This window comes from Xyrauchen texanus, chromosome 48 (assembly GCF_025860055.1).
Source record: "Xyrauchen texanus isolate HMW12.3.18 chromosome 48, RBS_HiC_50CHRs, whole genome shotgun sequence".
NCBI lineage: Eukaryota > Metazoa > Chordata > Actinopteri > Cypriniformes > Catostomidae > Xyrauchen > Xyrauchen texanus.
This window is the reverse complement of record NC_068323.1, coordinates 316,821-329,320: the sequence shown is the minus strand read 5'-3', so window position 1 is coordinate 329,320 and position 12,500 is coordinate 316,821. Positions and strand designations below refer to the sequence as shown.

Below are 12,500 nucleotides of genomic sequence, written 5' to 3'. Positions count from 1 at the left end.
ACACTTTTTTAACATACACTATAAATACTTTATGTACTTGTAGAAGTATGCTAACTGGAATGCAGCCGTACACTCATAGATGGCAAATACTCACTGATACGACAAATGCGATCGGTCCAGCGAAACTCCATATGAGAGTATCGTACAAAGAGAGCCAGCAGAAATCAGGATTTCCATAACCCTCCGGATCCAGTCCAACCGCAAGACCTGTTACACACACAATCAACACTTTCAATTAGACATAGCAATATTTATACTGATATTCACACCCACTATACTGATATTCATTCTCACTATACCGATATTCACACCCACTATACTGATATTCATTCTCACTATACCGATATTCACACCCACTATACTGATATTCATTCTCACTATACCGATATTCACACCCACTATACTGATATTCACACCCACTATACTGATATTCATTCTCACTATACCGATATTCACACCCACTATACTGATATTCATTCTCACTATACCGATATTCACACCCACTATACTGATATTCACACCCACTATACTGATATTCATTCTCACTATACCGATATTCACACCCACTATACTGATATTCATTCTCACTATACCAATATTCACACCCACTATACTGATATTCATTCTCACTATACCGATATTCACACCCACTATACTGATATTCACACCCACTATACTGATATTCATTCTCACTATACCGATATTCACACCCACTATACTGATATTCACACCCACTATACTGATATTCATTCTCACTATACCGATATTCACACCCACTATACTGATATTCACACCCACTATACTGATATTCATTCTCACTATACCGATATTCACACCCACTATACTGATATTCACACCCACTATACTGATATTCATTCTCACTATACCGATATTCACACCCACTATACTGATATTCATTCTCACTATACCGATATTCACACCCACTATACTGATATTCACACCCACTATACTGATATTCATTCTCACTATACCGATATTCACACCCACTATACTGATATTCATTCTCACTATACCGATATTCACACCCACTATACTGATATTCATTCTCACTATACCGATATTCACACCCACTATACTGATATTCACACCCACTATACTGATATTCATTCTCACTATACCGATATTCACACCCACTATACTGATATTCATTCTCACTATACCGATATTCACACCCACTATACTGATATTCACACCCACTATACTGATATTCATTCTCACTATACCGATATTCACACCCACTATACTGATATTCATTCTCACTATACCGATATTCACACCCACTATACTGATATTCACACCCACTATACTGATATTCATTCTCACTATACCGATATTCACACCCACTATACTGATATTCACACCCACTATACTGATATTCATTCTCACTATACCGATATTCACACCCACTATACTGATATTCATTCTCACTATACCGATATTCACACCCACTATACTGATATTCACACCCACTATACTGATATTCATTCTCACTATACCGATATTCACACCCACTATACTGATATTCATTCTCACTATACCGATATTCACACCCACTATACTGATATTCATTCTCACTATACCGATATTCACACCCACTATACTGATATTCACACCCACTATACTGATATTCATTCTCACTATACCGATATTCACACCCACTATACTGATATTCATTCTCACTATACCGATATTCACACCCACTATACTGATATTCACACCCACTATACTGATATTCACACCCACTATACTGATATTCATTCTCACTATACCGATATTCACACCCACTATACTGATATTCACACCCACTATACTGATATTCATTCTCACTATACCGATATTCACACCCACTATACTGATATTCACACCCACTATACTGATATTCATTCTCACTATACCGATATTCACACCCACTATACTGATATTCACACCCACTATACTGATATTCATTCTCACTATACCGATATTCACACCCACTATACTGATATTCACACCCACTATACCGATATTCACACCCACTATACTGATATTCATTCTCACTATACCGATATTCACACCCACTATTCTGATATTCACACCCACTATACTGATATTCACACCCACTATACTGATATTCATTCTCACTATACCGATATTCACACCCACTATACTGATATTCACACCCACTATACCGATATTCACACCCACTATACTGATATTCATTCTCACTATCCCGATATTCACACCCACTATACTGATATTCACACCCACTATACTGATATTCACACCCACTATACTGATATTCACACCCACTACACTGATATTCACACCCACTATACCGATATTCACACCCACTACACTGATATTCACACCCACTATACTGATATTCACACCCACTATACTGATATTCACACCCACTATACTGATATTCACACCCACTATACCGATATTCACACCCACTATACTGATATTCACACCCACTATACTGATATTCACACCCACTATACCGATATTCACACCCACTACACTGATATTAATTCTCACTGTACCAACATATTTTCATTGGTCGTAAAAATTATTATAAATTATTATTATTAATAAATTTCAACTTCAATTGTTCCCTCCAGCAGTTTTTTTCTTCCCAATTTGTAACGGCCAATTTCCAATGTGCTCCAAGTCCTCGTGGTGGCGCGGTTACTCGCCTCAATCTGGGTGTCGGAGGACGAATCCCCATGTGACTCTACCCTCCCTAGCATCCGGCCCAATTTGGTTACCCCATGTGACTCTACCCTCCCTAGCAACCAGACAAGTTTGTTGCTTAGGAGACCTGGATGTCCTCGTGTCTCCAGCTGTAGTAGTCAGCGTCAATACTACCCAGACCCCAACCCCCCCCCCCCCCCGTTTGACTTTTGTGACATCATGTTGTATGTTTGTACCTGTGATGAATGCGGGGACGCCCCAGCCAATCAGATAATAGAATCTCATGGGGCCGTAGTTGATGTCTCTGAGTTCACTCAACATACGATAGACGTGCAGACCTTCCAGAAACAACCATGAGAACACACACAGCCAGAAGAAATGCAGCAGGATAGCCATCCCTGTACACAAGAACTACACACACACACAGACATCAGAGGATAATACCAACACACTCGTCTCTTTAATGGATTTTAGTGTGTGACAGTGTGTGTGTGTGTGTGTTACCGGGTTGTCGGCCTGATTGATGCCGAGGATGAAGAGGATCTGTGCGATGAAGAGCGCGGCCGAGCTGTTGTTGATGATGCTGGTCTTGTTGCTGCTCATGTAGCGCAGACACGTGAGGAAGATGATGGTGATGAAGAGGAAGCCCAGAGACACGCCCACTGAACTCCACGTCACCAGTTTCACCGGCAGAATCTCTCCGTTCTGAACACAACGTTACAGTCGTCACCAGAGTCACCATTAACAGATTTACATCATTCTCTCGGGAAACACGTGTCACCTCTCTGTGCGAGACGTCCATGAGTACGGCGAAGCTGGTCATGTGATAACACTGACAGCTGATGTGTGTTCTGTTCCTGAAGACCACCTCACAACCTTTAGAAGACCAGCCGCCTGGACCGCCAGCACTGCCCACACACACACACACATTAAACATGTCACTCATGTCATCAGTTCATATCAGTACACGTGTGTGTTTGCAGTGTGTACTCACACTATAGAATGGTTCCAGAACACACAGATGGGTTTAGAGCGCTCCTCAGTGGTGACAAGGCGGAACTGCACTGTGATTGGTTTATCCAGCGTGTGCTGCAGTAACTCCTCGTTATCATGAACAGTTATACTGACCACCGGAGTGTTAATGACCGGACGCTTCGGCACTCTGAACACACAAACGCCATTAAAACAACGTATGACAAGCTTATGGTCCACAAACGACATTAAGGGGAAAGAAAGGGATGTTTTTTAACCGATGACAGGACTAATAGGTACAAATATACACACAGGATTTTAATGTAAAACTATGGAAGGAAATATATGATGTATTCATGTTATTTGAAACAAATGGTGGGACAACCAACTAGAATAAGGGAAACGACTTCATCTTGTATCGATCACATTTGCTTGAGCGAAGATGATCTGACGTTTATTATGAGTCTCGTCTCACCTGAGGCTCCTCTTGTCCATGTCGTATCGCTCTGGTAACAGCGACGCCAGACTATGGAATATAATCACGCTGGCGATTGCGTCCTGCTCGCTGTCGTCCGGGTGACGTCTCTTGCGATTGGCCGTGTGGTTTCTGCCGGACTCTGCAATTGGCTCGTTGTGATGCCGTGGACCTTTGCCCTCTGGGGCGGGGATAAAGACGGAGTCGGGGAGAGTGACAGTCGTCTCTAGGTCAAGTGGACGCGGCCCTCGGAGAGACTCGTAACGTGGCAGTTTCGCTCCGGGGAAATTCATCTTCTCCAAACGATCAATAGAGATCACTGCAACACATACGCCACAACTACACTAAATATAGCAACACCAGACTAGAACTTGTTCAACTAAACAAAGCTAATAAATTCAAAACGGTGGTTGCATGTTAGCATGTCTTAAATATTTAAAGGTTTTGGTGCGAGTCGTCGTGTGTGCTCACCGATGTTGGGTGTTACTATAGTAAACGGGCTCAGGTAAGTCTTCCTCATGTTCTGAGCAAGAGTGTTTGTATACTCCTCAAACTGTTGCAGCAGTGTCGCCGCCCCACCGTCCGTCTTCTGAATGAGCTCCCAGTGCCCACGTGTGCCCGTTGACAGGATGGCACTGCCCACATGCATCAGGTGCTGCAGCAGTGAACAATCAGAGATTACACAGTGCTGAGGAACTTATAGATAAAAACATTATACTATTATTTTAACCTTTCTGGGTATTTGTTATTTAAATATTTAATACAAAATTAACTGTGTGGAACAAGACTTGGTGACTTTTCCTAGACTTACAATCTGAACATGCAAACACAATTTGGACTTGATTCGATGAGTTTAATTGATTACACACACACACACTCACTCTCTCTCTCTCTCTCTCTCTCACACAGAAAGAACTAAATAAGTAAGACCCAATTCTTCGTTTAAATTAAGAAACTTGACTAAATCTACTTTGTTACATTTTGAAAATGCTTTATCTATGTCTTCTCTTGTAACACCATGGTCAGGTTTGACTGTAAACATAATGTGACGTTATTGCAAAAACTGACACTTTAAAAGATGTTAAACTTTGAAATATTATAGTTTTATAAATTTCTTCAGTTCATTCAGAAATTATTCAGACAGATTTTTGATAACTTTGCAAATGTATTAAAATTAAAACACTGAAATATCACAGTGGCACAAAGTATTCAGACCCTTAACTCAGCACTCAGCTGAAGCACCTTTGGCAGCGATTACAGTCTCGAGTCTTTTTGGGTATGACAAGCGTTGCACACCTGGATTTGGGGACTTTCTGCCATTCTTCTTTGCAGGACCTCTCAAGCTCTGTCAGGTTGGATGGGGACCGTCGGTGGACCGTCATTTTCAGATCTCCAGAGATGTTCAATCAGGTTCAATTCTGGGCTCTGGCTGGGACACTCAAGGACATTCACAGAGTTGTCCTGTAGCCACTCCTTTGTTATCTTGGCTGTGTGCTTGGGGTCATTGTCCTGTTGGAAGATGAACCTTCGCCCCAGTCTGAGGTCCAGAGCGCTCTGGAGCAGGTGTTCATCTAGTATGTCTCTGTATATTGTGGTGTTCAGATTTCCTTCATCCCTGACCAGTCCCCAGTCCCTGCCACTGAAAAACATCCCCACAGTATGATGCTGCCACCACCATGCTTCACCGTTGGGATGGTATTGTGCAGATGATGAGGGGTGCCTGGTGTCCTCCAGACATGACGCTTGGAATTGAGGACAAACAGTTCAATCGTCATTTCATCAGACCAGAGAATCTTGTTTCTCGCAGTCTGAGAGTCCTTTAGGTGCTTTATTATGTGTCTTGCCCTGAGGAGAGGCGTCCGTCTGGCCACTCCGCCTTAAAGCCCAGATCGGTCGTCCTTCTGCACGTTCCTCTCGTCTCCACACATCTCTGGAGCTCAACCAGAGTGATCATCGGGCTCTTGGTCACTAGGCGTGTAACAGTTCTGCATTTGCTCCGCGGTACATCTGTAGTTAAATACAGGTGGGGCGTGTGGGGAGTTGTGCGTGGATGCCGCGGAGAACAGCGTGATGCCTCCACACGCGCTACGTCTCCGTGGTAACGTGCTCAACAAGTCACGTGATAAGATGCGCAGATTGACGGTCTCAGATGCGGAGGCAACTGAGATTCATCCTGCGCCACCCGGATTGAGTCGAGTCACTACGCCACCACGAGGACTTACAGCGCATTGGGAATTGGGAGTTACACATTGGGAGAAAAAGGGAGGAAATCCAACAAAAAAATTATAAATACACTGTTTAAACTATGGTTACTGTAGTAAAACAAGGTGATTTGTAGTGAGGGCAAATCTCTTGAAGTGTGTGTTTCCAAATAGAAGATTTTTACTTCTGTTCATTTTACCATACAGAAACCGTCACCATAAAACCCTGATACAAACCGAACCGTTACACCCTTATTGGTCACCTCTCTTACCAAGCCCCTTCTCCCCCGACTGCTCAGTTTGGCCGGCGGCCTGCTATAGGAAGAGTCCTGTTGTTCCAAACTTCTTCCATTTAAGGATTATGGAGGCCACTGTGCCCTTGGGAACCTTCAATGCAGCCGAAATGTTTTTGTAGCCTCTCCAAATCCTCGACACAATCCTGTCTCTGACCTCGACACAATCACGTCTCTGATCTCTGCAGCCGTTCCTTTGACCTCATGAGTTGGTTTTTGCTCTGATATGCATTAACAGCTATAATACCTTATATAAACAGGTGTGCATGTCCAATCATTGTGTGGAAACATCTCAAATATGATCCTGTCACAGCAAAGGGTCTGAATACTTATGTCAATGTAATATTTCAGTTTTTAAAAGTTTGGTAAAAATAACAATTTATAGCATAAGGATGCAACATAACAACATGTTGGGAAAAGAAGGGTCTGAATACTTTCTGAATGCACTATAACTATATTTCCACAGCATAACTTGTTCTAAAAAAATCCTAAAATTAGATCATTTAAAAATGAAGTTCCAACAGGTCAGATGATCAGATCACACAGTTACTGGTTGTAATAGTGTTTTTTCCAGCAGATGGCAGTAATCTGCCCACACTCTCTTCATGCTTGAGCTGATAGAAGAGGAGGTTTGAACAGGAGGCTTAAAGTAGTTCAGCTACGGTCACGCCACACTTGTTAGTTTGTAACAACACTGGTGCGGGGATCATTACTCGTTAAATGTGAAGCTGTGTGTACCTCGTTAAACAGCACGTCCTGTGTGGCGGTCAGGTTGAATCCGTGCTGGTTGCTCTCGTGTTGCAGTATCGAGCGCATCAGGTGATACGCTATTTTCACATCGCTGCCGTAAAACTCTTTAGTGTTCTGTGTGGCGTTAAAAAGGGACGCTGTTGTCCGCTGTACGTTACTGGAGTCCATCAGAGATGCGTTACGCATCAAACGCTCCGACTGAAACATGAAAACTCGTTAGAGGAACAGAAGACGAGCTAACACCCGTCAAGCGATCATGATTGATGCTCACCAGTGTCTTGAGTTTACTGAAGCTCACAGACGTGCAGTTAAAGAGGTTTGGAGAGAGCCAGCCCTTGTGTTCATCACAGTGACGAATCGCCGTTCCTGCACACATTTACAGATGCTTTTATCCACAGCGACTCAGTTATGTGAGCAATATAAGCACTTATTTATAGAGTTTATTTTACAATACAAACTTTACAAACTGTTGCAGCCCATTACATTTAGATAATGAGTCACGTAAAGTTCGAAATGGATTAAAATGACATTCTGAATGTCATGGATTCATACCGATGGATCCTTTAGTACATGAAACAGCAGCCGGTAATCCAAACTTAGTTCTGGGCCACCAGATCCCTGCTTCAATCGCCTGAGGACAGCTGTCGTATATCACTGTAACAATCCAGACAAACATACATGAAACACACGTGTTATAATAGTGTGACGTTAATCACGTGTGTGTTGAACTCTGACCTTCACAACCATTGGACGAGACCTCTGCAAACGGATTATCACAGCGGTCACACTGACGACCTATGACCCCTGGCTTACACTGACACTGACCGCTGTCACGGTCACACGCCCGAGAAAAGGACCCGACGGAGTAACAGTCACACAGCAGACAAACGTCACGGCCCGGCGGACGGAAGTGATTATCCTTAAACACAGAGATATCACGTTAATCTCCAGCACTTTTTCATTATAGACACGAGTTATTTTGCATATTGTTGGGCCTCACGGTTTGTGGTGATATTAACAGATTTCAGGAGTTTGTTGTTGTGTTGTCTGATGTGCTCTGAGTTTGATGTGCACAAAAGCGGTAAATGTGACACATTTTCTACAGTGTGTTTTACCTTGCAGCGACACTCGCCGCCCGTCTTGTTACAGTCAGAGTCGAAGCCTTTAGCGGTGTCACAGTTACACGGACCGCACGATTTCTCACCCCACCAACCGCGAGGGCATGGAAGATCCGTCCTGACACACACACACACATGTTAGTACACACATCAGTTGAATACAGCAGATGTGTTCAAGTGAAACAGGAAACTGTTCATTACTTTTTCTCACAGTACTGGCCAAAATAGATGCTGGGACAGTTGCACATGTATCCGTGGGTGGAGCTTGACTTCCTGCTGCATGCTGATTGGTGCTCACAGGGATTGAGAGCACAGACATCAGTACAGTTGTTGCCATAGTAACCTGTTTAAAAAATAAATACAGAAATTTTAATAAATACAGAAAAAATATGTACATCACCCTATATGTGCCACTATATATACACTGCGTATACAAATACACAATACGTACATCACCCTATATGTGCCACTATATATACACTGCGCATACAAATACACAATACGTACATCACCCTATATGTGCCACTATATATACACTGCGTATACAAATACACAATACGTACATCACCCTATATGTGCCACTATATATACACTGCGTATACAAATACACAATACGTACATCACCCTATATGTGCCACTATATATACACTGGCATACAAATACACAATCGTACATCACCCTATATGTGCCACTATATATACACTGCGTATACAAATACACAATACGTACATCACCCTATATGTGCCACTATATATACACTGCGTACACAAATACACAATACGTACATCACCCTATATGTGCCACTATATATACACTTAGTATACAAATACACAATACGTACATCACCCTATATGTGCCACTATATATACACTGCGTATACAAATATACAATACGTACATCACCCTATATGTGCCACTATATATACACTTAGTATACAAATACACAATACGTACATCACCCTATATGTGCCACTATATATACACTGCGTATACAAATACACAATACTTACATCACCCTATATGTGCCACTATATATACACTTAGTATACAAATATACAATACGTACATCACCCTATATGTGCCACTATATATACACTCATGTATACAAATACACAATACGTACATCACCCTATATGTGCCACTATATATACACTTAGTATACAAATACACAATACGTACATCACCCTATATGTGCCACTATATATACACTGCGTATACAAATACACAATACTTACATCACCCTATATGTGCCACTATATATACACTTAGTATACAAATATACAATACGTACATCACCCTATATGTGCCACTATATATACACTGCGTATACAAATACACAATACGTACATCACCCTATATGTGCCACTATATATACACTGCGTATACAAATACACAATACGTACATCACCCTATATGTGACACTATATATACACTTAGTATACAAATACACAATACGTACATCACCCTATATGTGCCACTATATATACACTTAGTATACAAATACACAATACGTACATCACCCTATATGTGACACTATATATACACTTAGTATACAAATACACAATACGTACATCACCCTATATGTGCCACTATATATACACTGCGTATACAAATACACAATACTTACATCACCCTATATGTGACACTATATATACACTGCGTATACAAATACACAATACGTACATCACCCTATATGTGACACTATATATACACTTAGTATACAAATACACAATACGTACATCACCCTATATGTGCCACTATATATACACTGCGTATACAAATACACAATACTTACATCACCCTATATGTGCCACTATATATACACTTAGTATACAAATACACAATACGTACATCACCCTATATGTACCACTATATATACACTGCGTATACAAACACACAATACTTACATCACCCTATATGTGCCACTATATATACACTTAGTATACAAATACACAATACGTACATCACCCTATATGTGCCACTATATATACACTGCGTATACAAATACACAATACGTACATCACCCTATATGTGACACTATATATACACTTAGTATACAAATACACAATACTTACATCACCCTATATGTGCCACTATATATACACTTAGTATACAAATACACAATACGTACATCACCCTATATGTGCCACTATATATACACTGCGTATACAAATACACAATACGTACATCACCCTATATGTGACACTATATATACACTGCGCATACAAATACACAATACGTACATCACCCTATATGTGACACTATATATACACTGCGCATACAAATACACAATACGTACATCACCCTATATGTGACACTATATATACACTGCGATACAAATACACAATACGTACATCACCCTATATGTGCCACTATATATACACTCATGTATACAAATACACAATACGTACATCACCCTATATGTGACACTATATATACACTGCGTATACAAATACACAATACGTACATCACCCTATATGTGCCACTATATATACACTGCGTATACAAATACACAATACGTACATCACCCTATATGTGCCACTATATATACACTGCGCATACAAATACACAATACGTACATCACCCTATATGTGACACTATATATACACTGCGCATACAAATACACAATACTTACATCACCCTATATGTGCCACTATATATACACTGCGTATACAAATACACAATACGTACATCACCCTATATGTGCCACTATATATACACTGCGTATACAAATACACAATACTTACATCACCCTATATGTGCCACTATATATACACTGCGTATACAAATACACAATACGTACATCACCCTATATGTGCCACTATATATACAGAATATAATGTATCTATTTCACCCTATACATACACAAATATACAGAATATATTCATATCATCCTATATGTCTCCCTATACACATTATATACACAAATATACAGAATATATCTATTTCACCCTATATGTATCCGAATGTACACAGTGTATACATGAATAAACAGTATGCATATATATTTAAATCACACTGTATGCATGATGATATATAAACACACTCACCGGTGTGACAGCTGCATGAATATGTGTCCCAGTTGTTGCGGCAGTAGCTGTGTTGCGGGCATGGGTTCGATCCGCAGGGGTCCGGCAGACTGCAGCCTGACTCAACGTTCACAACATGAGCCTGAGGCATGCTGGGAAACACTGGACTGGAGGAGGATTCACCCAAACGCAAACCCTGAACACAACACACACAGACAGGAACACTGAGTGTATACCTCTGCATACTTTGACTAGTTCAGTGTAAACATACGCTCATAGGGGCGGGGTTGTGCATCCAGTGATATCTTTCCATGTGTGTGTGTGGCAGCTGATTACCTGCATACATCCTCTGAATCCATTAATCACTTGATTCTTGCCTTCCATGACGCCGCCAACACTGAGAGACTTCATTTGAACTCCGTTTAACTTAGCGTCCAACTCCATAGACGACTACACACACACACACTTTATTAGCATGACTACTACAGTTATTGCAGGTTATTTGAGTGACACTTCAACTTCTGCTTGAAATAACAGCGTGACTGAGGCAGAACGTTCTGTCATAGATATAGCGTGTCTCACCGTGTACAGACCGTTGTCGAGCGTCAGTGTGGCTCTGATCGCACCCGCTGCAGGTCTGAACTCTAACAGAACATGATGCCAATGACCATCATCCACCGTGACATCATCAACACGAGACACTGTAGAGTCCTCGCCGCGCTGCACTGACATCACCACACAACCCTCACGCAACTGACAGAGAAACACACTTGAACTTAGAACAGCAGTCAGAAGAAACCGTTTGATTGAGCTCCTAACACACATTTTAAATGTCCAGCCCAAACTCGTGTTGTTCCACAAGCGGCCAGTAGGTGGAGTTATAACACAAACACTCTGTGCACCTGTCTTCACCACTGAACTGTGTTTCTGTGTTTACTTGACTATCATTTGAAGCCACAAATTGTG

General features: G+C 41.2%; 1 protein-coding gene across 1 annotated transcript in view; it reads right to left on the bottom strand.

Annotated features, from left to right (window-relative positions):
* celsr2 (cadherin, EGF LAG seven-pass G-type receptor 2) overlaps positions 1-12,500 on the bottom strand; it is a 63,243-nt gene that overhangs the window by 8,838 nt on the left and 41,905 nt on the right. The window contains exons 10-25 of the mRNA XM_052121268.1: positions 12,117-12,287; positions 11,871-11,984; positions 11,556-11,730; positions 8,708-8,849; positions 8,504-8,624; positions 8,124-8,307; positions 7,941-8,042; positions 7,660-7,754; positions 7,377-7,586; positions 4,616-4,799; positions 4,145-4,463; positions 3,692-3,859; positions 3,479-3,605; positions 3,202-3,402; positions 2,934-3,108; positions 95-207 (exon numbers count right to left, since the gene is read on the bottom strand). Coding sequence (XP_051977228.1) covers positions 95-207; positions 2,934-3,108; positions 3,202-3,402; positions 3,479-3,605; positions 3,692-3,859; positions 4,145-4,463; positions 4,616-4,799; positions 7,377-7,586; positions 7,660-7,754; positions 7,941-8,042; positions 8,124-8,307; positions 8,504-8,624; positions 8,708-8,849; positions 11,556-11,730; positions 11,871-11,984; positions 12,117-12,287 — 2,601 coding nt within the window. The remainder of the gene's footprint in view (positions 1-94; positions 208-2,933; positions 3,109-3,201; positions 3,403-3,478; positions 3,606-3,691; positions 3,860-4,144; positions 4,464-4,615; positions 4,800-7,376; positions 7,587-7,659; positions 7,755-7,940; positions 8,043-8,123; positions 8,308-8,503; positions 8,625-8,707; positions 8,850-11,555; positions 11,731-11,870; positions 11,985-12,116; positions 12,288-12,500) is intronic.